The 27,815-nt window shown below is 53.5% G+C and overlaps 2 protein-coding genes across 5 annotated transcripts in view; both read right to left on the bottom strand.

Moving 5' to 3' along the window:
* Nucleotides 1–6,809: 6,809 nt before the first annotated feature.
* Nucleotides 6,810–22,661, bottom strand: Vstm1 (V-set and transmembrane domain containing 1). Its single transcript, XM_048791653.1, has 11 exons — nt 22,402–22,661; nt 19,602–19,637; nt 19,208–19,492; nt 18,282–18,572; nt 15,095–15,226; nt 8,298–8,390; nt 8,184–8,211; nt 7,986–8,023; nt 7,865–7,896; nt 7,480–7,578; nt 6,810–7,032 (listed from the first exon to the last, which is right to left on the bottom strand). Exons 1-11 carry the CDS (start codon nt 22,433–22,435, stop codon nt 6,928–6,930), a joined length of 1,173 nt encoding a protein of 390 aa, XP_048647610.1. The 5' UTR covers nt 22,436–22,661; the 3' UTR covers nt 6,810–6,927.
* A 2,914-nt stretch (nt 22,662–25,575) lies between these two features.
* Nucleotides 25,576–27,815, bottom strand: part of Tarm1 (T cell-interacting, activating receptor on myeloid cells 1) — a 7,197-nt gene continuing 4,957 nt past the window's right edge. Inside the window, exons 2-5 of one of the 4 annotated variants that reach the window (XR_007343276.1) lie at nt 27,475–27,771; nt 26,474–26,611; nt 26,116–26,359; nt 25,576–25,869 (exon numbers count right to left, since the gene is read on the bottom strand). Coding sequence is in view for 3 of the 4 variants with exons in the window: in XM_048791650.1 (XP_048647607.1) it covers nt 25,707–25,869; nt 26,116–26,290; nt 26,474–26,611; nt 27,475–27,771 (773 nt within the window). In the remaining variant the exon portion in view is untranslated. The remainder of the gene's footprint in view (nt 25,870–26,115; nt 26,360–26,473; nt 26,612–27,474; nt 27,772–27,815) is intronic. The other 3 variants (XM_048791650.1, XM_048791652.1, XM_048791651.1) reach the window with 3 other exon arrangements.

The raw sequence follows: 27,815 nt of genomic DNA, 5'->3' as shown, positions 1-27,815 counted from the left end.
CTCCTCGAGAGACAAGCTCCACAGATTTATTTACTCAGGAGTTTTGTGTGACCCAGGCGCCTGCAGAGATGAAGGCAAAACCTGGGGGGAAACTGTCCTCTTCATGCTTAGACTTGAAGGGACAGAGGGGAGAAGGTGGCTGGAGGAGGGCGCTGCCTGGTGGCAGGGCTGGGACAGAGACCCAGCAAGGCGTCGGGCCGGCTCTTCTTGGTCTCTGTGTGACTTTCCTTCACCCAGGGAGAGGGCAGGCCCCTCTGGAATGAGGGCTCCCAAGACTGGGGCTCTCCTAGCTTTATGATTGGGGGGTCAGCAGGAGGGGGAGGGGGGAGAGGGCTTCTGGGGCCGGCCTCCAGGAAGAGGAATTCTGGCGCCTGTGGCCAAGCATCTGGGAACAGCATCAGGAGAAAGAGGGGCAGGAGGAGGTCAGAGGAGACGTAGCTCCTAGGCCCGAGCAGCGCCCTCCAGTGAGAGCACCCAGCCTGCTCTGCGCACGCCCAGGTGCCCTCGGAGCCCAACGGAACCACCTGGAGCGAGTGAGGGCGGGGCCTGCTGGTCGGCCGCCTCCTTACCTGGAACCTGGCACCTCCCTGGCAAGACGGCAGCCCTCACCTTACCTTCCTGTCGCCCTTGGCCTTACCTGGAAGTGGCTCTGGTGGCAGAAGAGCATTGGAACAGGATCACCTAACGCTGAACACATTAGTCTAAACGTGCTAAGGGCCGGGAGTGTGAAGGCCGGTGTCCCCAGACCATCTGCTGGGCTTTGCCTGGCGTCCTTCAGGCTCTCCTTCTGTCTCGGCCCCTCCTGCTTTGTGGAGGAGAAGGGACAGCTGCCGTCGGGTGCACCCTTGAAGAACATCCTTGGTGGGGCCTGGGGGTGCCAGCGGCTGGAGCACACCATCATCTCCCACCCCAACCTGCAGCTCTCCTTTCCGACTTTCCATTCTTTCAAAAGGACCCTTCCTCAGCTGTGGTGCAGGACTGAAGTGGCCAGAGCCAGCCAGAGCCAGGTGCAGTGGCGCACACCTGCCATCCCAGCAGCTTGGGAGGCTGAGGCAGGAGGAGCATGAGTCGGAGGCCAGCCTCAGCCACCTAGCGTGCCCCGGTCTCAAAAATAAGTAAATAAACAAATAGAAGGGCTGGGGGCGTGGCTCAGTGGTAAAGCACCCCTCCGTCCGATCCCGAGTACTGCAAAAAAATGAAATAAAAGGCTAAAATGGATCCAGAGAAGACGCAGGTGTGTCCACACCTTGTCTGCAAGAATCAAGCACCACAGAACAGAAATAAGGTGACGTTGGTGGAAAGCATGGTGTGCCACCTTTACTCACGCTCACCAGCCACCATGGCTGGCCTGCCGTCCTCCTGTAGGTGACAGAGCATCTCAGCTGCTGATCAGGCCCAGAGACCTTGGATGCCAAGGATTCTAGGCTAGGACACTTTGTACAACTTCAAGATGCCAGGAACCCAACTCCTCCACGGCCCTGGCCCCTCTTGGTGTCTCTTTAGGAGGGACAGTTGGTGAGTGTGGCTTGCGCCCTCTCCACCTTAGGGGCTGGACAGCCGATGGTGGTTTCTCCTTGGGGTCCAGCTGGACCAGAGGGAGGGAGACAGGAACCCTGGAGGCTCACGTAGCCGCTGCAGGAGCGCCACCTGGAGGCAGGAGGTGAGGCCTGCAGGGAGAGGCTGGAAATGTACAGAAGACCAGGGAGGTGACCTTAGGTGGCCAGCTGGGGGAGGTGCGCAGCAACAGCAGGTGAGGGATCTGCAGCCTTGTGAGCCCGTGGGAGAGGAGCAGATGCTCCAGGTGGGAAGCAAGAGCTGGCTGACCATGCTCACCCTGCAGCGCCGTCAGCCTCCAAGAGCATTCCAGTGATTGAGCTGACGCCTGTCCCACCCCGCAGCTGACCAAGAAAAGGAGAGGACATAACAGAAAAGGAAAAACGCTGAGACCAGAAGTCCTTATGACCTTAAGATGACCATAAGCCTCATGAGTCTTACCTCCAGGTCACCCAAGGCCTCGGGAAAGTGATCCCACCAAGAGGTGGCCACTGGGGGAAGAAAGCAGGTGTTTGCTGATTTGCAAGATAAATGGTTTTGGGCGGGATCGTGGCTCAGCGGTAGAGCGCTGGTGGGACCCAGGTTCAGTTCTCAGCACCACATAAAAATAAAGGCATTGTGTTGTGTCCATCTACAAAAAAGATTCTCTCTCTCTCTCCCTCTCTCCCTCTCTCTCTCTCTCTCTCTCTCTCTCCCGTTAAAAAAAAAAAGATAAATGGTTTCCTGCTTCCAGTCGGAGGAGCTGTTTAACAGCACTGACTGATTCCCTGACTTCACTTAAAATGCCTACGAAAGGGCTTGCATAAAAAAAGCACTGCAGTGCCTTAATTTTAATATGCATATAAGTTCAGTCTATAATAAAATGTGTTAAATGTCAACATAAAAAGGAAGACGAGGAAAGCAGGTTCCTGGGTTGGTGGGGCCATTGCAGTGCGGACTTCGCCTTTGCACCCTCTCGGGTCTCTCCCTCATCCCTGTTGAAAAACAGAACATCCCGCATCCTGAGATACCTGTTCACACTACACCAGCCCTGAGAAGAGGGAGGTAGTGGTCACACCACTGGCAGGACCCTCAGAGACCTTCCTGTCCACCGCGAGGAGGTGCACGGAGCCCTGGAGGTCTGTGCCCAGGGCTGAAGACAGACCCGCTGCTCTCCCCGCTTCCTGTCCTGGGTCCCTGCTCTCCAGGGCTTGCAGTGGGCCATCCTCACCATGTCCTCTCACGCCCGCCCCTGTGCACACACAGTCCCCTCACCACGTCCTTTCACGCCCACCCCTGTGCACACACATTCCTGTGTGTCTTTGAGTCCTGCTGCTAAATGACCCAATAAAGTGGGTCCAATAAAGTCATTCACAAAAACACCTCCAAGTTTTTTTCCACGTCCTCAATTTACCGGGCTTCAAATCCTGGGCCTGGGTTTCCTGTGTCCCCGTGCTGCAGCTCACATATTGATACCGTAACCCCTGATATGAGGGTAAGAAGAGGTGGGTCGTGAGGGTGGGGCCCTCAGGAGTGGGATTAGTGCCGGGGGGCCCCCTGGCCCCTTCCACCTTGTGAGGACACAGGGAGTTGGCCGTCTGCCCCCTGAGAGGCCCTGGCCAGAACCCAGCCTCACTGACACCCTGGTCTCAGACTCCCAGCCTCCAGCACAGTGCAGAATGCACTTCTGGGGTTTACAAGCCACCCAGTCTGTGGTGCTTTATGGTGGCAGCTCGAGTGGACTAAGGAGCCTGATCCAACCCTGGAGACTGGTGTCAGAGGAGGCCCGGGCTGGCGGGCAAGAGGGGAGGTTGACCAGGGAGCACGCGGTGTGGGCACCTGCAGCAGGGTTGGTTGGCCCCCACTTCCCTGTCAGTGCTCAGCCCAGGATTGCACACAAAGGGCCCCAGGACGGATGATCCGCTGCAGATTCACCACCCAGGGATGGCGCGGGCTTGCCTCTAGGCAGGCGGGAACACAGGAGCCCAGTGGGTGCGCTGCAGGAAGGAGGCCATTCCAGGCCCAGCTTGGAAGTGCCTCCTCCCACGCGGGACGAGTGCGGCTCCTCCGCCACCAGGACGGGAGGACTTCCTTCCCCCCAGAGAGCCGCAGAGGAGGAAGCTGAAGGGAGGATGCCGTCAGAACAGGGGAGCCAAGTTGAAGGCACCGTCTCTCCCGCCTGTTTCCCGTGTTCTCTGAGTCACCAAGAGCGGCTTCCTCCACATGGCGGGACAGATGGCCACCGAGGGCTCCCCGTTTTAAAGTCCAGGACCATGTGCGATGAGAGGAGCAGGGAACACTCCTCCCCGGCCCTGCTGTTCCCGTGGGACTTGGGCTCTTTGTCAGCTGGGCTGGGGGTGGGGACAGAGAGGACGGGAGGGTGAGGATGCCCTTCAGGCCCTGACTTCCTGGAGCGCAGCGGCAGGACCAGCTGCGTGGGTGCTGTGGACCCAGTGTGTGTCCCCAAATCCATGTGGTGGACCTCAGCCCGCTGTGACAGCGTGAGGAAGTGTGGCCTTTGGGAGCTGATGGGATCGCGTCCTTGTGAAGAGGCCCCAGGGCTCCCTCATCCTCTACCCGTGAGGATGCGGGGAGAAGCCACCATCTGGGAGGCAGAAGTGGCCTCCCCAGACCTGAGCCTGCCGCCTCCTTCTCAGACGTTGGTCTGCAGGCTGTGCACAAGAGTCAGTTGTCACTAGCCACCCAGTCCCAGGAGCTTTGCTCCAGCAGCGGAAGGGCCAAGCTCTCTCCTGGGGAGGCCTAGGGGGTGCATCCTGGGCGCCGTGTCCTGGAAACACTAGGACTTCAGGGACCGTGGGGCGCAGGATGTGGGTGCTGCCGCGTCTGCGTGTGCACGTGTGCTTGTGTCCGTGCGAGTGTGGGGCAGCCTGGCTCAGCCGGGGTGCTGCTCTGCCTCATGTAGAACTGGGTGTGCAGCCGCCTCATGTAGAACACAGTGTCACTCGTGCCACCGTGACCAGGTCCAGCGCTCTAGCAGCTGAAGCAGAAGCTCATCGTCTCCTGGTTCTGGAAGCCAGAACCCTGAGACCAGCTGTCGCAGGGCTGGCTCCTTCAGGGCCCTGGGGGAGAGTCTGCTCCAGGCCTGCTCCGTTCCGGGGCTCGATGGTGAGCTTGGCTGGCTTTCAGGCAGACCCCTCTACTTCTGCTCCCCACGTGCACGTCTCTGCGTCCAAACTCCCCCTTTGCATAGGGACACAAGGCCTGTGGGATGAGAGCCCCCCACTCCAGTATGGCCCCATCTCCAAACAGGCCCTACCTGAGGTTCTAGGGGCCAGGACTCAGCAGACGGACTCAACCTACCACAAGTGTGTGTTGGTGTGTGTGCCATGTGTCAGGGCTCTGAGTGGCTCTCACTGGGCATGTCCACACGCTGAATGTCCTTGTTCCCCCAAACTCCCAACCCTCAGTGTGGCCCACAGTGCACACACACGTGTACACATATTCATTGTCTCAGTCTGTTTTTTATTCCTCTAATAGAGCACTTGAGCCTGGGTAATTTATAAAGAAAAGAGGTTTATTTAGCTCCTGTTCTGGAGGCTGGGGGTTCAAGATCCGGTGTCCCCCTTGGCGAGGGCCTCGTGCTGCATGCTAACATGGCGGACAGCATCCTGTGGGAGGAGGGTATGTGTGACTGTGAGTGGGCCCATGTGGGAGAGAGGCAGGATGAAGGGGACACACACATGGCCACTCACTGTCACAGTGGCTCACCCACTCTGTGCTGATCTGCTCAGGGAGGTGGAGCCCCGTGATCCAAACACCACTTGGGGGCCCACATGCTCCAGACCCCCACACTCGTAATTGAATTTCAACACGAGCTTTGCCAGGGCAGACCACAGCCTGCGCGGTGGCTGTGCCTCCAGGGTCCTCTTCTTCCAGGCTACTTTGACCCTTCCCTGAGCTCGGCTCCTTACTCTGAGACACAAGCCGCAAGCTTCCCCGAAAACAGGCGCCTCCCAGGCCCCTGGGCCAGCGGGGCCTTTCTCCAGGGAGATGCTGGCCGGGCCCTCTTAGGAGACCTACATCCTGCGCAGGAGGCTGTCCAAGGCGGGAGGACTGGGTGCTCTCCCATCCTGCAGGATCTCTCATTCTGAAAATGGAGAATGAGGAGGCAGAGTTCCCTGTGCGCTGAGCCCGTGTTCCTGTCTATTCCAGTTCCTACTCTGGTAAGTCCGACTGGCAGAAGCCGCGGCCCAGGACAGGGACTGGCAAACACGCCCTTGCTCGTTTTGGTAAATCCAGTTTCATCTGAGCGCAGCCACCTGTGCGTGAGCTACGATGGCCCAGCCGCCTGGCCTTGAGGAGGCCCTGTGGCCAGAGCTGACAGCACCACTCTGGTCCTGCTCGGGCCACGGTTTCTGTCCCCTGGTGCAGGAGTCAGTGGGTCAGGGCTCTGAGCTGAGTCTGCCACTGGTACCTGCTGGACTTTGGAAGAACAATCCTGACTCAGATCACCAGCTCTTGCACCTGTCACCAGGGACCTGACCAAGGTGTTGGGCAAGATGGCCTCTGAGATGACTCTCCTCCTGAGGTGCCACCACGGACCCCCTGGTGGCTGTGAGCCCGTGTGCGAGGTCCTGCTAATGTCACACTCTGCTTTTCAGGGACACCCATCCAGGAGTGTTTGAGAGGTGTGGAAGCCAAAGGAGAAATGTCATGTTTTTCTTGTTATCTCCTGAGCCAATGGAGCAAGGTGCGGCAGATGTCCCTGGCCTCGCTGCCTCTTTTAGACACTCTCCGAAAGCTGATTGGAACATTTACATATACTTTAAATTATCTTGTCTTCCCTCTCCATTGAACATACTGAGTTTACATGGAAAGACCATTCTCTCAGGAGGCTGAGGTGGGAGGACCACTTGGGCCCAGGACTTAGAGGCCAGCCTGGGCAACATAGCAAGAGCCTGTCTCAGAAAAGCAAAAGCAAATTAAAAAAAAAAAAAAAGTAAGACCATTCAGTTATGACCGAGCCCTTAGATCTGTGACATGCCCATCCATTCTACCTTTGCATAATTGTCAGTAATACGCAAAGTTTAACTCTCTATCTTCCGCTCATTGGGTAAAACAGGCCACGGAACTGAGCTGAATCTCTTTGACCGTTTTCTTCTCCCAGTTTCTCCTGGAGAGGCTCACTAATTATTTGCTGACAGTGGGTCAGTGGTTTTTGGTTATTTCCTTGAATTGCTCAAGGGAGAACTGTGTGCAGAGATAGTGGGGTCCAGTTGTTGGTCTTGATAATCCATGAAGAAGCCAGATCCTTCTGAGATGAGAAACTTCTTTTATTGATGTGGCTACGAGCAAGGCCGCAGGGACAAGTGGATTTCCGCATTCCCAATCACCACAGTGCTCCTAATCCCCCCCCCAGCGCGTCCCCCTCTTCTACACTTCCAGCTCTGCACCTTCTCGAGATGCTGGAGGCACCTCAGCGGGGACAGAAGCCACCTCGGAGGGTATGTCGGCGTTCAGCTCAACATGGGTCACTTCCTGGAGATGGATACAGAGGGTCTGTAGAGCCGGGTGGTCCAATGTGGCAGTCCCTAGCCACAGAGGGCTACTTAAATCCACATTAATCTAAGTTGCATTGAAATTCAGGACCTCGGTGCCACTGGCTGCATTTTGCATGCTCAGGGGCCACATGCACTGGTGCTGGTTGCATTAGGCAGAGCAGAAGAACAGACATGGTGCCGGTTCAACTGGACGGCCCACTCCGAGCTGTGCTCGAGGAGGTGGGGTGTCCTGCCCATGCTCACAGGGACTGCCACAAAGGCCCAGGGTCGAGGAGAGGAACTGCTCCTCTGCAGCCACTGGCTGTGAAATATTGCATCATTACAATAATTCTACCTCCAACTCTCTGTTAATTGATGCCAGAATTTGAACACGGCAAATAGACCAGATCAGAACAGAAAAGGAGAAAAAAAAAGAAAAACGCACAGCAGACCAACCGTGGGTTCTGTGAGGCTGGGATGCCGACCCGGGACAGAGACCCTGACGAACCTGACGTCTGCGATCCTGCTGGGTCCCCCAGGCCTTCTAAAATGAGGGTGCAATATCCACCAGGTATGGGGACCGGAGTGAAGCCCAACCCCTGGGGATCCCGTGATTACTCTAAGACCACGTGGGTGGTGACCAGGGGCACCCTGGATGGAGCCCAGCAGCTCTGGACTCAGGCTCACGGGGTGAACACAGTGCCGGCTGGCCTCCTGCCACCTGGGTGAGTTGGGGCATCATAAATCAGAGAGTGGGGTACACCAGGGGGCAGACGTGACCCACACTGGCAGTGAGTGAGCTTCTGGGAATTCCTGAGGGGGGCACTCACGGGGACAGGTGAATTTTCCAGGTGAGCAAAATCTGTAGGAGAGAGAGAGAGAGAGAGAATATCAATTTTCAGGCATTCGGTTTTTCTCTCCATGGTTTTTACCCATCTCTTTGTCACTCACCTGAAGTCTCCTGCTTGTCACATTTGGAATGGCTGCTTCTGCGGGGGAGAGAGACGGGCTTTGGAGAGGTCAGGGGAAAGGCACACAGAGGGCTGGGGCGGGGTTTGGGTGGGCTGGACGCCAATCCCTGAAGTGCAAACGGGGTCTCTGAAGAAAGGGGTGGGGTACAGGCCTTGTCGGGGGCTTGTGTCCATCTACCTCTTGGAGGAGTCTCCACCCGACGAGTCTGAAAAGAGCAGAGGGAGGGGTTCCCTCCTGAGGACGCCTTCTCATCGTCCCCACCCCGGCCTGGCAGAACGGCCTCCAGCTCACCTTGCCGTGTCCACCCGTCCACCAGGAAGACACAGATGAGGAGGAGGACGATGGCCAGGCAGCTGAAGGTGGCGGCAAGGATGCTTCTGAGGTCTGGTGAGAGAAGGGTGGGCAGAGTCTGCTGGGACACAAGCAGCCAGGGGCCTGGCGGCCTGGCTCCCCAGCTGGGACGCCCCCCACCCTCCCGCCTCTTCTCCCTATAGTGTGAGGGAGCTGTGGCAGCCGCTTTGCTGAATGGTGGGGAGGAGACGTGGACCCATGCAAAGGCCTGGGACGTGCCTTGCCGGCAGGGAATTCCATCCTCTGCGATCGATCGTTCTGGTCATTGATTGAGAGCCAGCTCTGCACTAGCTGCTGTGTGTACGTCTTCCTCATCTCCACGGTAAGCACATAAGTAGACTGACTACTTACTACCTCCATTTTGAACTTTTAATCCATCCATTCACTCATTGATTTTTTGGTGCCAGGTATGGAACCAGGGCCTTGCTCCTAATAGGCAATTGTTCTGTCTCTGAGCTCCATTCAGCAGGGACAAAATATAAACCCCAAAGGCACTGCCCCAGTGACCCACCTCCTCCAGCCACTCACATCTGCCTAGTCACCACCCAGTTAGTCTGCATCAGTGGACTAATCCACTGGTATCTGACCATCTCACCTCTGAATGCTCTTTCATTGTCTCACACATGAGCTTTTGGGGCCATCTAAACCACAAGGGGTGAACATTTAGCCAACTTACTGCAATGCGAGACACAATCGTTGATGAACAAAAAGTCCCAACTCGCACCTGAGTCAAGAATCACTTTATTTTTTCTGCCTTCAAAATGGCACATTGAACCCACTCATTTACCCCCTCCCCAAGCCCCCGACACGAGGAGGCAGCTTGCTATTATTTCTGGAAACACAATGGACTAGACGCACTGACTCTTCTGGCTGAGAACAGCTCATAAGTTCAAGTATTTTCTGACTTTTCTTACGTGCAGCGAGTTGACAATGAAGTTAGAAGGTTCTGGAGAGAGGGGAAAAAAAGAACTGCAGACAAGAAGCCAGACAGGAAGCAGAGCCCTGGGGCTGGCTGTGGCCGGTTAGTCGCCACTGCGTGGGGCACGGGCTGGGGGGGGCGGGAATACCAGGTGCCCAAGACAGGACCTCCATGCAGCGGGGACCCCTGAGCCACGTCCCAACGGCCATTGGAAGAAAAGGGAAAGCCCTGATGTTGTGTGTGAGTCTTGATTCTGCGTTAAACAATCAACATTAGTGATAGGTTAAAAAGAAAAAGAAAGAAACAGCAGGGAGAGCCAGCTCTCTAAATCCTGCGGAAGAAAGAAAGTGCCCTTGGAAACCAGGACACCAGCCCTCGCATGGGGTTGGAGCCAGAATTCAAGCCCAGAGAATGACAAGAGCGGAATCTGACTACAGGAAGGTGACAAAGGGTGACAAAATGGATATCCTTGAAAACAGAATCCTTAATTCAGAAGACACCTACCGAATGATTTAAGAGTCTGGAGTAACTCAAAGTGGATCAAGGACCTAGGGTTAGATCAGAGACCCTGTGCCTACTAGGAAGAAAAGTAGGCCCAGCTCTCCATCGTGTGGGCCTAGGAATCAAATTCCTCAATAAGACTCTTAAAGCACAAGAAGTAAAATTTAAAAAAAAATTAATAAACAGGATAGCATGAAACTAAAAAGCTTCTTCACAACAAAGGAAACAAATCAAGAATGTGAAGAGAGAGGCTACAGAATGGGAGAAAATCTTTGCCACCTGCACCCATAGAGCATCAATTTCCAGGATATATAAAGAACTCAAAAAACTTAGCACGCGCACACACACACACACACACACACACACACACAAATAACCTAATCAATAAATGGGCAAAGGAACTGAACAGACACCTCACAGAAGAAGAAATATGAATGACCAACAAATATATGAAAAAATGTTCAACATCACCAGCAATTATAGAAATGCAAATTAACACTACACTGAGATTCCAGCTCCCTCCACTCAGAATGGCAATTATCCAGAATACAAGCAACAATAAGTGTTGGTGAGGATGTGGGGGGAAAGGCACGCCCATACATTGCCGGTGGGATTGTAAACTGGTGCAACCACTCTGGAAAGTCTGAAGTTTCCTCAGAAAACCTGAAGGCACGAATTGGTATGAATATACTCTGTATACAGCCAGAGATATAAAAAACATTGCGCTGTAAATGCTGTATATGTGTAATAAGAATTGCAATGCATTCTGCTGTCATACATAAATGAATATAATAATTAAAAAAATTAATCAACTTGCAGAGCATAGATCACCCTTTTAGTTGTGCCATGTAGTTGTAACTTGGTTGTATTTTAAGAAAAGCAAAAGACCAAATGGTCCTTTAAGAGACAAATAAAATGAAATTTAGACCATTAAAAAATCGTACATCTAGAAAAAAAGAATGTGGAGTACATGTTTGTAGTTAGGAGAAGAAAGGTAGAAGATAGTAAAAGTGGTAAGTTTTATGTCATGCATTTGTTACCACAACGAAATGGGAAAGCCTGTGAGGTCTGACTAGTTTCCTAGATGCTCCTCTCCCTTTGGACTCTGAACCCACAGGCCCAGGCCAAGCCCATCGGGCCCAGGGGGTGTCTTTTGTGACCACAGTATTTCTGAGTCTCATATAGAATCCTGGTGCCATCGGGCACAGCCAGAAGCCTGGGTGTGTAGGAAACTGGTTTCTAGACGGAGAGTGTCAAGGGGGGCGTCTTTGTCTTATCCTGCAAGTCCACAGAGGTCATTGCGATGTTGATTTTGTATGTCCGCTTGGCTGGACCATGGCACCCAGCTGTTCTGCCAAAAGCCAGTCCCGACGTTGCTGCGAGGCCTTCTGTGGCTGGGATCGACATTTCAACTAAGACATTTCAGGACTGCACAGAACAGATCACCCACCAAAATGTGATGGGCCTCGGCCCATCAGTTACGGCCTCAGAGGAAAAGATGGAGGTCCCCGAGCAGGAAGGGGTGGTGGCTCCGAGGGTCTTTGGCTCAAGCTGCAGCATCAGCGTCCCCATCTCCAGCCTGTGGCTTCCAGACTGGCCAGTTCCCCAAACCATGAGGTGATTCCTGGAAATAAGTCTCCGGGCACACTGGGTTCTGCTCTCTGCAGCCCTGACAACAGACATGGCCGTAGCTCTCACTTCAACGCCCTTCCCTGGGCTCGTGGGGCTTGGAATGGGCAGGGCCTGGGGGACCTGGGCACCAAAGGCGTTCAGGGTGGAGGCTGCAGGACCCTGAAGGAGACGTGATTCCAGGAGAGTACTCAGGAGGTCCTGTCGGGAGCAGAGTGAGCGCACGGTGGAGAAGCCCGCCCATGCCCGCGCGCACTGTGCTCAAGAGAGACCCCCCCAGGCCACACACAAGACACTGAGTCTCCAGAAGTGACAGTGAACCCCTGAATCCAGCCCCACTCCCAGCTGCAGGGCACACACGCGGCTCCACCATGCTGGACGCTCCCAGAGCTCTGCAAAAGCAGGCCCCACTCCAGCCCCAGCCCCTTGTTGTCCCTGAGAGTTTAGGAAGCAGACATGGGAGGCCTGTGGGATTGGGAAGCAGAGGCTGAGAAGCTGAAGACGGAGTCCACAGTCACAGGGGCAGCCGGCCGCCATCTTCATGAGTGAGCACCAGCCTGGCAATGTTTCCCGGATATAGGACCATCTGTGGCCATGTGTGGAACCAGGTCGGAGGCCTTCACAACTTCCTGTCCAGTGCACTGACCCAGGGTCACTGTCCCAGACTCGCCCCCACCTGTCACCTCACTGTCTATAGGTGGAATCATCTGTCTAATCCATCTACTCCTGAGGTCTAATCTGTCCTCTATGTAGGTATACAGTATCCACTGGTTACCTCTCCACCATCTCTAAGTATATTTCTACCTACCTACTTGCCTCGAATCTTTTTATCGAAGATGTCACACGTTGAATTGCCTCCAGTCTATGTCATCTGTCTGGTACCTATTACCTAGCTATCACCTCTGTCAGCCAACCCTCTGTTACCAATCACGGAGCTAACGGATCTCCTTATGTTTCGTGCATCCTCTTGGGGTGTGTGTGTGTGTGTGTGTGTGTGTGTGTGTGTGTGACATTGGGGAGTGAGCCCAGGCTGGGGCATGTGACGCAGGCTCTCTGCCCCTGAGCTGCATCCCCAGCCCTTTTTATTTCGAGAGAGTTGTGTTTTCCAGGCTGGCTTGGAACTTCTGACCCTCCTTCCTCAGCCCGCCCAGTGGCGGGGATGACGGTGTGTGCCACCACACTCAGCCCAGGGAGGCTCTTCTTAATTGATGAGCAGGAAGTCGTGCAGGGACTGCAGACTTTGTAAGTGTCCCTTCCCTTCCCAGAGCAGGTTACTGTTTGGTTAAATAGAAGAAGGGCAGTGGGCAGTGACGAGAAATCAGGACTTTAAAGCACTTGGTCTGAAGCTGCGGCCACATGCAGGATAAAGACAAGGTCATATGACTGCGTCCCCCCATCTCGTCCCCATAACAGATGCCACGGGCTCCCCTGCAGCCCACCATTGCTGCACACTGCAGACCGTCCCTTCCCACAGCTGTCCTTGCCGGGTGACTGTGTCTGGGCGACTGCCTGGGACAATCCAGAAAGCCACGGGCCCTTGGTCAACGGCCATCGCTGTGGGAGTGTCAACCCCAGCTCCCTGCCCCTGTGCAGTGACCGCCCCGACTCCAGCACCTCCCTGAAGACAACTAGAGATGCCATCTGAGGGCGAGATGGCCACCCTGCTGAGCCTCTTTCCCTCCCAGGCCTCGTCCTGACTCCCCTAAAATCTCACTTTCCCAGTGTCCCTAAGGGCCTGTCTCTCGATGACCCTCACCCAGGAACCCTCCAGAGCAGCACTGAGTTGCGCATCTCAGGGACAGTGACGCCGGCGAGAACCTCTGTTCGGGACCTTTGGGACCGTCCGTGGAAGCACAGAGTCTGCTGCCTCACCTCCTCCTGGCCGTCCCCCCCACTTCCTGGACTACGGCTTCTTTCACCCGCAGTTCCTAAGAAATGAGAAGTAAATCATTGCAAAATCACCCTCCCCACATGGCCCCACAGCCGCTGACCTGGCTTCACACTGCGGTGTCCACACAGCCTGGTCAAGTTCCACATCACTGTTTCCAAATGGCCAAAACAAACAACAAAGTGTCCACAATATTGGCATCCCCCGACCGGGCAGTGGGCACGGCCTGATCGGGGTACGAGTAAAGCCTCAGGTGCCCACAGGGAAGCCGGGCCCCGGGTCAGAGTTAGGTGGTGAAGCTCTTCACCTAGAAGTTGGTGTGAGGGTCCGTTTCTGGAGGCTTTGAGGTGACAATGCAGGGTGGGGACATCATTCCTCTACAGAAGGGTATTTTATTCTTTTTAGAACTGTGCCCAGATAAATTTGAACTCAGAAAGGATGTTTTAAGAATTCATATCTGTACCTCCTAGGAGGCCTATAATTTTTCAAAGAGGAAAACGTGTTCACGAGGAGGTGGAGCTAAACAGAACCTGCCCGTGTTTCTGGTGGGAAGGTGAAATCACACGGCTACCATGGAAACGGCTTGGCAATTCCCCAAAATTAAACAGAAAGTCAGGGCAGGGGCTCACGTCTGGAATTCCAGAGACTCAGGGTGCCGAGGCAGGAGGGTGGCATGTCCAAGGACAGCCTTAGCAACTTAGCAAGACCCTGTCTCAAAATGAAAGAATAAGAACTGGGATGGAGCTCAGCGGCACCCCTGGGTTCAACCCCCAGTGCTGAGCTCAGAAACAGACAGACAGACAAGCAGATCACAGATGGGCAGGGCCTGGTGAGGGAGGGACTGCTAAATGGATAGGGGATTTCATTTTGGGGTGGTGAGAATATTCTGGAATTAGATAGTGGTGATGGTTCTACCACCTTGTGAAGACACAAAATGTTACTGAGTGGCGCACTTTACGACAGTGAATAGAAGGAAAAATAAAACCAAAAGGGAAATGAATTATCCAAGAGCTCAAAGCTGCTCGTCTCATGAGATGGCCTGCTTGCTTCCGATACTTCCACACTCCTCCGCTCTCTCAGATTTCAGAGTTCCTTGAGAAAACATTCCTGGCATCAACTGCGTCCATAAAGCTGGAGCAGCAATCATTTCCAAGTCTGTTAACATGGAATCCAACCCTATTCAAGACTGATGCTCATCCCGCAAGAGCACACTGGGGGGTATCTTTCCCAAAATAAATTTCACCAGCACAGACTCTCGTGATGCCATTCTCAGTTTCGCCACTGGGCAGATTACAGGAAGGTCATGGGTTGCTGAAAGAAAGGTTGCTTAAGCACGTAGTGGGCCATTAAAGTCTAGGCCAGCTCTTCCAGCCTCCTGCTGCCAACAGCCCTGATTATGGGGGGAAACCCTAAGGACAGACTCTTAGTCACTTGCTCATGGGGGGGGAAAAAAAGAACATAATATAGTTTCCTGCTTTTGAGAATTTCAGAGCTTTAAAATGTCTTCAATCACACATTTTCCCAAAGCACTGCAACGCACAGGTCCCCGACCCCAAACAGTCCCCAGATCCACCACAGTTATCACCATGTGACATGGCGGACGATGCTCCTTGTGCTGTGTACCCACCAGCATTTCCAGAACCTGTAAGTGCCTCAGAGATCTTTGCCCCAGAGAAGGCAGCGCTTCCCCCAATAACCCAGAGAAAGTGGGCATTTAGTTCTTGTGCTCTGAAGCAAAGGGGATCCCCGTCCCATGAAGCAGACCTAATTGGGAAGTCACCTCCTTTCTAACAATCTTACCTGTTTTTGTGGAGGGAGCTCCAGGTCCATCAGTTTCATCTAGGAAACAGGATGCAAGGAAAGGAATCACAAAGTTGTATGGGAACGTTGAGGCATGAAGTCCTCGATCCTGCAGAGGGGCTCGGGCCCTCTCTGGGAAGCAGAAGAGAGACCGTCTTCACCATGCCACAGTCCTCCCGGAGTTAGAAATCGTCTTCAATAAGTGACATTTATGAAAGGCATTACTAATCCCATCCCTTCCATCTCTCTCCTTGTCCATCTTCCCACCTCAACAGAGACCACCATGGATCCCCACATTCTAAAGCCAACTCTCGAGGACCACCCCGTACTTTCTGACATCTCTGCAACAGTGAATCCAGCCCAGCACCACAACCGGTAAGTTCTATCTCAAATGTGTATCTGAAGCCTGGGGCAGTGACACACAGCTGGAATCCCAAAAGCTTCAGGGGCTGAAGCAGGAGGATTGCAAGTTCAAAGTCAGCCTCAGTGACTTAGTGAGGCCCCAAGCAACTTAGCAAGACCCTACCTCAGTAAAAAAAAATATATATATAAAGGACTGGGGATGTGGCTCAGTGGCTAGGCGCTCTTGGTTCAATCCCTGGCACCAATATGTATCTTGAAATACAGGTCAGGGTGAGTCCACATCCCACGTCCAGTGGCACTAAGTTGAAATGTCCCCCACCTCCAGCCCCGGAAACGATCACTCTCCTCCGTTTGTGGGAGCTTGCCTGGTTTAGATTCCGTTCACACAGCGTCTGTCTTTCTGTGTCTGGTGTATTTCCCGGTGAATCGTGTGTGGGAGGGGCACAAGGTTTCTGATGAACAAGCTCTGGGGGCTGACGAGGAGTGCAATGACAGATGTGCTCAGTAACCTGACCGTGATAAGCATTGTCGCCTTGACAACTAAATATGTTAAAATAAAGTGTCCCGTTGCCTGAGATGCAGCTGCCAGCACCCTCCTGGGCTCCTCCAAGCCTCTGCCGTCCCAGAGCCAGAGGTCCTTAAAGCCGGGGCTTCCAGTGCCTCAGAGCAGAGTCTGCGGGCGGGTCAGATACTCCTGCTCCAGGCCCCTCGGGCCCCACCCTTCACCCTGCTCTCCCCTCTCCATCTTCCTTTCTGCTTCCCGACCATTCCCAGACATGGGTACTTCTGGGAACTCTCTCCTACTGTTCTCCCTCCTGGATGCCCTTCCCCAGAGGTCAGCATGGCCGGGTCACTCCTGTCCTCCATGCCTGCGGCTCAGACTCCAGGTCCCTCATCAGCCCGAGCTCCTGTGTGCACACCTGTGTGCTGTCCCCTCTCCCTGAGTGCGGGGACCTGTGGCTTGCTTCTAACGACAGATATGCAAAGGTTATGGGATGTCCCTCCAGTGGTGACATTAGTCCACAGGAGACTGTTTTGCTAGGGGAGAAGTCTCCCCCTCTCTCTCTCTGCCTCTCTCCTGTGGGCTCTGGAGAAGCAATGGAGAGGAGAAGCAGCCTCTTCCACAGTCAGGCCTCCAGATGAGAGCCCAGCCCTGCCTGACACCTGGGCCGCAGCCTGGGAGACCCCGAGCAGAGAACCAGCTAGGTGCTGCCTGGCCTCCCGACCCACCAACACCACGGCATGAATAAACGGCTGTTGTAAGCTGCTAGAGTTGTGGTTAGTTAGTTATCATTTATTCTCCATCTATAACTTTTTTTTTCATTGAACCCAGGTGCACTCTACCACTGAGTCACTTCCCCAGTCCCTTTATTTTTTTATTTAGAGACAGAGTCTCTCTAAGTTGCCCAGGCTGGCCTTGAACTTGCCTCCTCCTGCCTCAGCCTCCTGAGTAGCTGGGATTACAGGCTTGCACCACCACACCTGTAATTATCTACTATCTGAGAAGCTGGGATTACAGGTGTGCACCACCACACTTGGTTTATCTATTATTTTTTTAAAAACATAAGCTTCCTATCTTGTTCTTATTTATTTTTTTTTCTCCCCCCAAAAATGATGTATGCTCCTATTGACCAAGAGAACTGATCTGTCTGTTACTGCTGATACTACATATCAAAGTATCTAGGTTTGTAGGGTAAATGAACAGCCATTTTGTGCTGTATACTTTTAATTTATTTTCTTCTGTAACAGAAGCATTCATGTTCTCATTTTGTAATAGGTGAGGGGCAATAACGAGAAAGTGGTTTGCAAAGCAACAAACGTTCTGAATGGAGAAGGAGGTCTGAATAATTGAATCACTGAAAAGTGGTAGTATAGCCTGTCTGTTGGCATAACAGGCAGCTAAGAAAGAGAGGATCAGGGGAGAATAGACAATCTGCCAGCAAACAGCTGGGACCTGGCAAACTAGCACCACGACTTTAGGTCTAAAGTATGGATAAAAAAAAAAATTCTTAAGACTGCAAGAAAAAGTTATTAGGGATAAAATAGGAAATTAATTTCAGGGTGAGGAACACATGCCTGGAGCACCAATTATCTTGAGCCTTACAAAGGGGTAAATCAAAAATCAAATGTTGTCTTCAAGTCCCAAGTCCAAGCTAAGCCACAGATGTGGATACGTGGCTACTTGTACACACGCTGGTTATTGTGAGGTTCCCCAGGGATTCTCCTACTGGGAGCAACTTCGATCACTTGAAGAAGAATGTTGAGTGATTGGTACACAAAATGATGGAGGGATGGATGGATGATGAGTGAATAAATGGATGGATGGATGGATGGATGGATAGTTGGAAGAAAGGATGGATGGGTGGATGGATGGATGATGTGAAGATGAATGATAGATAGAAGGATAGTTGGAGGAAAGGAAGGATAGATGGATGGATGGATGGATGGATGAAAAAATGCAAAAAAAAAAAAATCACTCCTTATGCCCCTTCCTTGAGATCTCAGGTGCTTATGCAGCCACCTCCCATGAGCCCCACATTCCACTGGTCACCTTCCCTACGTCCCTCAGAGTGTACCGGTCATTCTTTCTGGCTTTTCTTTGGCATTAATAGGAATTAATTTTAAACTTATGTTTGAACAGCATTGTGAGGCTAATTATCTTTGTGTACCTAGGAGGTCACCCCTAATCTCTATAAGCAAAAACCACCCTCATAGGGAGAGACGACTGAACACGCTAATGGAGGTAAGTTGCTTATTGTAGAGTCTGGAGCATAGAAAACGCTGGACACATGCCCAAAGTCAGCGTCATCACCTGAATCCTCACCTGTCGCCTGCATCTCCAGGTGGCTGCTGCGGGAGGAGCCCAGGTGTGGCCAGTCGCACTGGTAGTACACACAGCTGTAGCTTCCCCTGTCCTCGCTCGACTCGCAGAGCGTGAAGTCGGTTTGGTTTTCTCTCCCCTCCTTGACTTGCACGGGGTCTGGGGTGCCTGTTCTCAGCAGAGCGGTGATGAGGCACTCAGAGCCATTGTTTGGAGTCAGGCATCGCAGCGTCCTGTGACCTGGAGCAGCCTCGGGGTCTGCACTGACTGAGAGGGAAGGTGCTGGCCAGGATCCTGGAGGAGGAGGAGTGAGGGGAAGAGCCAGGGCTGAGAGGCCCCACATGCCTTGGGGCCTTGGTGGCCTTGAAGGGACTCCCCTTAACAGCTGGGCTGGTTAATCCCATTGTCAGGCTTTGGCTTTCCAGTGCCAATCACCCCATCCAGAGCCCCATGCCAGCCCCCTGCTCCACGGGGCTCTCATACTCAGGACCACAGCCCCCCTCCCCACCACCCAGGACCAAGTGCAAGCCACCAGGAGCACCCAGGGACAAGGAGCGGGTCCCAACCTACTCTTTCCCATGGAAATACAAGGTGGCTCTTGCCCGCAGTTCTCCCTCCCTCTGTGGCCTGAGCAGCCCTGGCTCCCCTGCCATGGAGCCTCTATGGCGCAGTGAGCTCCTCCCCAGGCACTGAGTCACCAGCTGTCTCAGCGGCAGGTGTCTCCTCGACTGATGGCCTCCCTGTACCTTGAACCCTTAATTACTCGATTATATTCTAAAACTCCCCCCACATCCGCATCATGAAGACCCCCGGGAATCCCCACACTCGGCTCCCACCTCCCCGGCTCCCCCCAGGTCTTTCTTGGCTCCTGGATTCCTTCTTCCCAGCCCACTGCAGCAGAAGGAGGTGATCTCAGGCCGCCCCCTCACCTGTGACCACTAGCTGTAAGCGCTGGCTCTGCTCTGACCACTGGCCGGTGGCTGCCGTCTTGTAGGCACAGAAGTAGCCCCCGGCATCCTCAGGCTGCAGGATGGCCAGGGGGATCTCAGCCTGGGTTTCTGCTGAGCTCTGCTCTTGCTTGAACCCGGGGTCGTGCAACTTCCCCAGCATGAAGGTGGCATTCTGGAAACCAGCCCGGCACTGCAGAGTCACACTGCTCCCCGGTTCCACCACGGAGCTAGGCCAGGCACAGAGCGAGGGCCTGGGAAGTTTCTCTGGAAAGAATTCAGAGTTAACTGCGTCTTCATCTGGAATCAGGAGGATTGGAGGAGAAGGCCAGAAAATGTGGAGCGCAGGAACGCCAGGGGACCGGGGGACACTCACCGTTCTCTCCCTGGTCTGCAAGGCCCAGGCACAGCCCTGGAAGAGAGGATGCGATTGAGAGATGGCTGTGCGCCTGGCTTCGTGTGCAACCAGGAGAGAGCGCAACAACCAAGGTTAACCTCTGTAGGTCCCCATAGTTCCCTGGCTTGCTCCGGGCCTCACTGTTGTCCTTCAGAAGTTGCGCACAGAGGGACACTCCCACAACCCTTCCAGGTGATCGCTTTGCTTTCAGGATCAGTCCCTTCACCAGGTAGAAATCACTCACCTCGGCCTCCCCGCTCCCCCCTCCCCCCTGGCACGGCGGGCATTTTCCAAGGTTGTGGTTCTCAGTCACACACTTACATAAATGCAAAGGTCGCTTTACCGTGGGGGTGTGCAGAGGGTTTTCTACTCCTTCAAAGGGACCCCTTGCCTCCCTGGAGATTCAGGCCCCTCCCTCAGGCCGGCCAGCTGCCTGCTCTAGCTCCCCTTCTGCTCCTTCTTGGGGTCATCCTGGGAAGGGAGCCTGAGGAGCCCCCGGGGGAATGGGACACCAGCCTGGAGCGTTTTTCGGGGGGAAGCTAGTACGTCTCTGGAGCACCAACGGTCTCAGGCTGTCTGTCCTTGTTTTGAACCAAGTGGTGAGTCAGAGCACGGACGCCAGCCTCCCCAGGAAGGAGAGAGGCAGGGCCTTAGACAGGACTTCAGCTGTGTGAGCGTGGGTAGGGCCATGAGGGTAGGTGGGGACTGTCCTCCAGGGGGACCCATGTCAAGGGGCCCGTGTCAACCTGGCTGTGCTCTCTGCAAGCTTCTCTTCAGTACCTATAAACTGGAGCTAGTTTTTGGTGATCCGGTAGTTGGGAGTTTGCATTACCATCCTCTTCTGGGGAGCTCAGTTTCTTTCTTTCTTTTCTCTTTTTGTTTAGGGGATTGAACCCAGGGGCACTAAACTCTGAGCCACACCCCCAGCCCTATTTTGTATTTTATTTAGAGACAGGGTCTCACTGAGTTGCTTAGTGCCTTGCTTTTGCTGAGGCTGGCTTTGAACTTGTGGATCCTCCTGCCTCCGGAGCTGCTGGGATTACAGGTGTGCGCTTCTGTGCCTGGCTGGGGAGCTAGGTTTCCAGTGTTGCTCTTCCCAGTTGACGGAAGGCAACAGCCCCTAAACAGCACGGGAACTGCACGGCTCTGCATTGGAGTATGGCAACACACACACAGAGACGGTACAGATGTTAAAATTGTAGCTGTAGGTAAATGCTGAGAATGTGTAGAAGACCTGCTACTGGATTACCAAAAACTAGCTACAGTCTGACAGGTCCTTTGAACACAGCACCTGGTGAGATCTACACTTCTCTGTAGAGTTATTCAGACACAGAAAAGAAAGGAGTACGATTTATGCTACGATGTGGGTGAACCTCAGAAACATGATGCTAAGTGAACAAAGTCAGGCACCAAGGCCACCAGGATATGATTCCATTTTATGCTACATCCAGAACGGGAGAGTCCGGAGAGACAGAGTGGATGCTGGGAGCAGCGACCAACATATGGGGAGGAAGCAACAAAGGTCCTGCAGGCTGATGAGGGTCTCAGAACCTGACAAGGTGCTGCTGAACGTCACCAGCAGAGACTCAGTCACCACCTCATACACTTGGAAGTAATAACTTTAAGGTTTTATGTGCATCGGTGTTCTTACCCTGTCTAGTCAAGACCTACATAAATTTAAATATTAAAAGTTCACCCCAAATAAAACGAAGCGGAAGACTGATAGGTGGCTCTGGCTCACGTGCACGCCTTGCCTATCGGTGCCCGGCAGTGCCAACACTCCAGGCTCTGTTCTCCTGGCTTTCCTGTCTGGTTCCCTTGGGACGCCGGCTGGAGCAGAAGGGGCCCAGGAACAGGGCTGTAGGAGCTACAGTCTTGCATCTTTGTAGGTCACACTCAGGGAGGAAAGAAGTCCCCATCTCACTGCTGGTCTAAAAACGTCCAGCAGTGTCAGACTGGCCCCTCCTGTGTCACAGACCTGCTTCTGGAAGAGTATTACAGCCAGAGGAGGAGGGTGTTAAAGGTTCACTTGTGTCCCCAGGAGACACAATTGAGTTCCAGCTCCCACAACTGTGGACAGTATCCCGCTTTACAAACGTGAAGAGTTAGGCTAAGTGGGGCCATCCTCTGATGTGACCGCTGTCCCTGTAAGTGGAGGATAAGAGACACAGAGACGAAGAAGGGGGGGGGCATCCACACACAAGCTGAGTAAGGACAGAGGCAGAGATTGCAGCAATACATCCACATGGCAAAGAATACCCAGGATCGCTGGTGCCAGAGCCAGGCAGAGGGGCAGGGAGCAGAGCCCCTCGGCACCCTGGTAAGGAATGGGCATTGCCAGCACTTGAGAGAGAATAGTTCCCATTATGCCAGGTTGGCTGTGCTGGGGTTCAGCAGCCACCTAAGGAGCACAGGGCGGAGGAGGGCACCTCTGGGCTACCCTGCTCCCTCTGTCCACACCTTGCTTTTCACAGTATCGGCCGTTTGATAAGGGTAGGCTCAAACTGAGGACAGCCCCTGTCCACTGTAGCCCATAGGGACGCCCTCCGCAAGAGGTCACAGTCAGAGGGCAGCCTTGGAGATGCCCGCGGAGCACTGCCTTTCTCCTGGAGTAGGCTGGGAGTCCCCGAGCCCTGCGCCTGGGCTCCCGTCTCTCAGGATGCGCACAGCCCGAGGCGGCCAGCTCTGACGCACCCACGCAGGGCCATCCATTCCTGCACTCCACCTTCTCGGGCGTGAACCCACCCCCATCCAGCCCTAGCGCCCACTGGAGACCTACCGAGGCAGAGCAGCCACAGGGATTCTGCGCTCATAGCGCCTTCTGCCGGAGCCCGACCGACCCTGGCTTCAGGCGGAGCAGGCAGCGCTCTCCCCGCCTGCCCGCCAGGAGCCCAGGCCAGAGGATGAGGCTTTGCTCTGATGCTTTGGATCTGTCATCACCGGGTGCAGTGTTTCCTTCTTGCAACTGACTCAGGAAGCCAGAAGCCAGCGGCAACCACACGTTCCACAGATGCTGGGGTGTGGCTCCACCTGCCCCGCCTCCTGGGGGCCCTGCCCAGCAACGTTGTAAACTAATTTTGAACAAATATTTCTTTATTATATTTATGTATTATATATGTCTACATCTTCATTAAGATGTTTTAATTTTTTTGTTGTTGCTTTTAGCTATTGGAGATGGTTACAGTTTCACACACAAAAGAGTCATCATTCCTTGTTATCTGACAGAGTTTGTTTCCAGAGTGACCCCAAACCAAAATCCGAGGATGCTCAAGTCCCTTATGGAAAATGGGGCAGTGTTGGCATGTAACCGAGGCACAGCACACAACCACAGCATGCTTCCAAGTATCTGGATGACCTGTGATACCCGATACAGGGTAACCGCTCCAGGAACCATTGTTACCCGGTGCTGCTTAGAGAATACACACAAGGACGCTTCCTCGGGGCAACTTCTCCAGAATATCCTCCATCCCTGGTGGAATCTGCCAGCGTGGACCCGCGGCTCTGAGTGCCGACTGCAGCAGAGCACTCACGTCCCCTTCAGCCACCCACCCAGTGGTGACATAACCACAGGACATTTTCAACACCAGAGAGCCGGCATCTGCACAGACAACCCACAAGGTCACCGATGTCTCTCAGACGTCACCAGTCTCTCTGCTCATCACAGAATAAGGATAACAATAAGGGCGGCGGGGCTTACAAGTGATGGATGTGTGTCTGTCCTTGGTGGAGATGACTTCACAGGTGTGCACTTACCCCAGACTCACTGGGTGGTAGACATTAAATATAAAGTTTTTTACATGTCAGTCCCACCTTAATAAAGTGCTTTAAAATTTTATTAGTTTAGCTTCATTTTTAATTGACAGATAATAACTGGATATACTTAGGATGTACAATGTGATGTTTCAGTACATGAGCACAGTGTAGAATGACCAAATGAGAGTGAGGAGCTCATCTATCACCTTAAAAATGTATCATTTCCCTGGAGTAAGAATATCTGAAATCTCTTTCCTGAAATGGTCACAAGAATCAGCATCAAAATACTCCAGAACAGGAGAGGACAAGTCTCCCAGCAGCAGATCTGAGCGGCATCGTGTGGAACTTGCAGGCATCTCAGCCCGTGGGGCTCAGGAACGGGCAGGGTCGGAACTCGGGCAGAGTCCTCTTCTGCCTGTGTCCTGTTCAGTGCATCTTATTTCTAAAAATAAATTGTGGATCTGGGGGGAGGCTGTGGGTGCCAAGGACAGACCTAAGTTCAGAAGAGGATCACTGATTCTCCGCGTCTCCAATACAGGTTCTAGATGGAGATGGAAGTGTGGCAGGGAACCCAAACCACGTGAGCCCCTGTCGACGGGAGAGAGCATCCTGAGCCCTGGAGCCCCTCTGCCTGAACCAGCTGCCCTGGAGGTGAGGGAATCCAGCTCTGAGGCCATTTTTCATGCTCCATTAGAAACTGGGTAGCGTTGCTGGCAAAGATGCGATTAGGTGCCAGCGGTGAGCCAGGCTCTAAATCAAACCTTCCCATAGATTACAATTATTGGCAATGTTCACTCGTGTGTGTTTACAGGGTTAAGGGTATCTTCAAGCCAGATTCTAAGAGAGAGTGTGGATATGGAGTTTTGATAGATAGCATCCAATTTTTCTCTTGAAAGGTGGAGTGGGGAAAGGCGAGAGAATATTCCACAGGTACCGAGTCACCATCCGTCAGGAGGAGTTCCCAGCGACTGCACAGCGAGGTGACATAGTTAATGGTAATGGATGGTATGTTTCAACAGCCTTGTAAGGATTTTGTTTGTCAATTATCTGTCAATAAAACTCAGGGGAGGCTGGAGATGCAGCTCGGTGGACAGCACTTGTCTATCATGGGATGAGGGGCCCTGGGTTGGATCCCCAGCACTGGGGGGTCGGGAAGAAGATGTGGTGGTGCACACCTGCAATCCCAGCCACCAGGAGGCTGAGGCAGGAGCAGGAGCATTGCAAGTCTGAGGCCAGCCTGGGCAACTTAACGAGACCCTTTCTCAAAATAAAAAGGGCTAGAGATGTTACTCAGTGGTAAAGCACCCCTGGGTTTGATCTCTAGTACTGAGAGAGAGAGAGAGAGAGAGAGAGAGAGAGAGATTTTCCTTGGTGTTCTTCACCCAGACTGGCTGTAAAACCAGAGCTCTATCAACTGTGGCCACTCTTGACCAGACAGCAGCCCAAAGCCTCCTAAGCAGGAGTGAGTGGTGAGCCTCTCCCTGGGATGGTGGGCTAGACAGCCCTCCTGCTGCCTGAGCACACCAGGAACATCTGGGTGAAGAAGGCCAGGCACAGGGGACAGCCAGGACGAGCCCTGACACCAGGGCAAAGGGCACTGGAGAGAGGCAACAGAAATAGGAAGGGAAACCAGAAAACTGGGAAGGGAAACCAGAAAATTGAGTCCTTCACCAAGGGGTGGGCAAACACACTTCTTAGCTAGGATACAGAAGGTTTTCCCATAAAGGAAAAATATTCTTGGTTTCTCAGTTTCACCAAAATTCAAAACTCTTGCTTTTCAAAAGATGTTAAGGGGCTGGGAGCTGGCTCAGTGCGAGGCCCTGGTTCAACACTCAGTATAGAAAGAAAAAAAGAAGTTAAAATCTGAAGGCCAGGGCATGGACTGAAACCAATAATTGCTCAGCGTATATGGGCTGAGGGGCTTGTGTCCAGATTGTGTGTATCTTTACGTTGCAAAGTTAAGAAGATAAAGAATTCAGCTAAGCATGCCCCAGGACCCGGGCTCCATCCCCAGTACTGCCCCCCACCAAAAAAGAACTCAACTAAAAATAAAAGTGGGTAAAATGTCCAATCAGCAACTTATCAGGAATATAAGTATGTATTATAATAAATGAGATGCATATATATATATATATAAATCATGTATATTTTATATTCTCAACATACACTCTTAGGAAAAGGAAAAATAAAGCCACAATGACCAAACTGATAGAATTGGGATCACAGAAAAGGTTCATACATACATGGGTTTTGGCTTAGAATCCAGGTGACATGGCTGTGTCAGTAGAGAAAAGAGCTCCTACGTTTTATTATGATAATCATAAAAATGCTTTATTGGTGAGGGTGCCAAGCCTGTCCCTGTCCCAGGTAAGGAGTCAGGAAGAGGGAGCCATTATTCAAGGAGCTGGGAGACCCGGTGGCACAGGACACTGTCTCAGACCAGCTGACCCAACTTGTCCAGGATTCACGGGTGCACTGGGGATCTGGGGGGAGCCTGTGGGTGCCAAGAACAGACCTGAATTCAGAAGAGGATCACTAACGTATCCCCACCTCTAACACAGGTTACGGCGGCCCCCCTCCGCCTCCCCTCCTCCCCTCAGGTGCTCGCGAGCTGTCATGGAGGCTAACGGCTCCTTGTTAAATTCTACTATGACCGGGGCTTCACTGGCACCCCATAACAATTTAGAGTCTGTCCCTAAAATGAATAAGACAGTCCCACATGGTTAAAAGAACAGTCTACCTAATCTGCCATCTGTACCCATGCGGAGGAACCAGAGAGGGCCCCGGGTAAGTTTGGTGCCCAGAGAACCCGGGCGGGTGGAGCACCGGGTGGCTGCAGTCAGTGGCGCGGCACCAGGTCGCTGAAATTTGCTGGAACAGTGGATCTTTACGAACAGCTGCTTGGTGGCCATCATCTATCTCACCAGGAGTGGGAGGACGTATTTAGTGCACAATAAATGACCTGATTCTTCCTCCCAGGCTGACTGAGGCAAATAAAATTGGCAAATAAAAACAAGCGGACGTGGCAATAGTGTATTCTGTTTCTGTTCACCAGAGACACCCCTCCAACCGTGGGGGCGTCGCTGCAGCTGCCTTACCTGGCCGAGCGTGTGGCACCCCGCTAGCATGCCAGGCTTCCAGCACGAGGACCACCCCCATCAGCAGGACGCCGGCCGCCACTCCCAGCCGCACCAGGTTGCCCTTGGTGTAACCCTCGGACGAGGCCCTCGGGGGAACTGAAAGAAAGGCCAGCAAGGCCGTGAAGGCCTCCCTGCTGCTGGACTTGGCCCTGGAGAAGCACAGCTTGGTGTTGGCCCTGGCTCCTGTCCTGGCTTCAGCCCACCCCAGGAGCCCAAGGCTCACCTCATGGGCAACAGGGTTCCCTGCAGGCCGAGTCCCTAGGGAAGACAGCAAGTCCCTCGCAGGCCGGGGAAGCCCTCTGCTGCTCTCACCAACGACCATAAAGACCTAAAGACCTTACCTCTTCCCTTTCCTTTTTTCTTTTTTGGTACCAGGGATTGAACCCAGGGGTGCTTAACCACTGAGCCACACCCTCAGTCCTTTTTATGTTTTTGTTAGAGATAGGGTCTCACTGAGCTGCTGAGGCTGGCTTTGAACTCCCGATCCTCCTGCCTCAGCCTCCCGAGTCACTGGGATTACGGGCGTGCACCACCGCACCTGGCCAGACCTTTATTTCTTACTATAAAACAGTCGCACTCCGCACACAGTCTCAAGGCACAAAAGAGAATTCACAAAGCTGAAGGAGGGGAGAGGGCAGCTGGCGAGGCCACCTGCTGGCCTGGACGATCACTCAGTCCTAACAGTGGCCCCAGAGACAAGAGACCCGAGGAGAACCTGCGCCAGACCAGGAGCAGGAGGCTGTGGAAAACCAGGTGGAAAATGGAGAGTCCTTGAGAACAAGATCCGATCCCGAGGACCACACGGACCCGCAGAGATGCAGGGAACCCGAGAGGCAGGATTCAGGATGTGGAAGGACGGCGCAGGGGTCACCAAGGGCCAGAAGCAACCGAGGAAAGGAAACTGGGGAAGGGAAGGCTGTTAAGAGAAGCGACAGACTAAGAGGTGACAAAGAGCTCACCTGTCACCAGGATGTCCAGGGCAGGGCTGGGGTCCGAGGCCCAGAAGGGAGCCCTTGCCTGGTAGTAGATGCAGCTGTAGGTCCCCGTGTCATTGACTGTCACGCCCTGAAGGGAGAAGTCTGACTCCGACCCCACTGGTCTGTGCAGCTGCACGGGCGACGGGGTCCCGGCCTTCAGTAGGGCAGACTCCAAAGGCCGCACCATGGTGCTGGGTATCTGGCACTGCAGGGTCACCTCTCCCCCTGCGGTCACCTGGCCCACATGATGGGCCTGGAGGGAAGGTTTAGGCAAATACCCTGCAAGGGAAGGTAGCTCTGAGGTCCTGGGGAAAGGCCCCCCC

This window comes from Marmota marmota, unplaced genomic scaffold, assembly GCF_001458135.2.
Source record: "Marmota marmota marmota unplaced genomic scaffold, marMar, whole genome shotgun sequence".
Classification (NCBI taxonomy): Eukaryota; Metazoa; Chordata; class Mammalia; order Rodentia; family Sciuridae; genus Marmota; species Marmota marmota.
This window is presented reverse-complemented; position numbering and strand designations above follow the sequence as displayed.

Excerpts from the sequence above, each read along its gene's own strand:
- Vstm1 (XM_048791653.1), bottom strand. The coding sequence starts at position 22,435 with ATGAGCGCAGAATCCCTGTGGCTGCTCTGCCTCG. Across the intron at positions 19,493-19,601 it reads TGCAGACCAGGGAGAGAACG|AGAAACTTCCCAGGCCCTCG; the intron begins GTGAGTGTCCCC and ends AATTCTTTCCAG. Across the intron at positions 8,024-8,183 it reads GGTGGAGACTCCTCCAAGAG|AAGCAGCCATTCCAAATGTG; the intron begins GTAGATGGACAC and ends TCTCCCCCGCAG.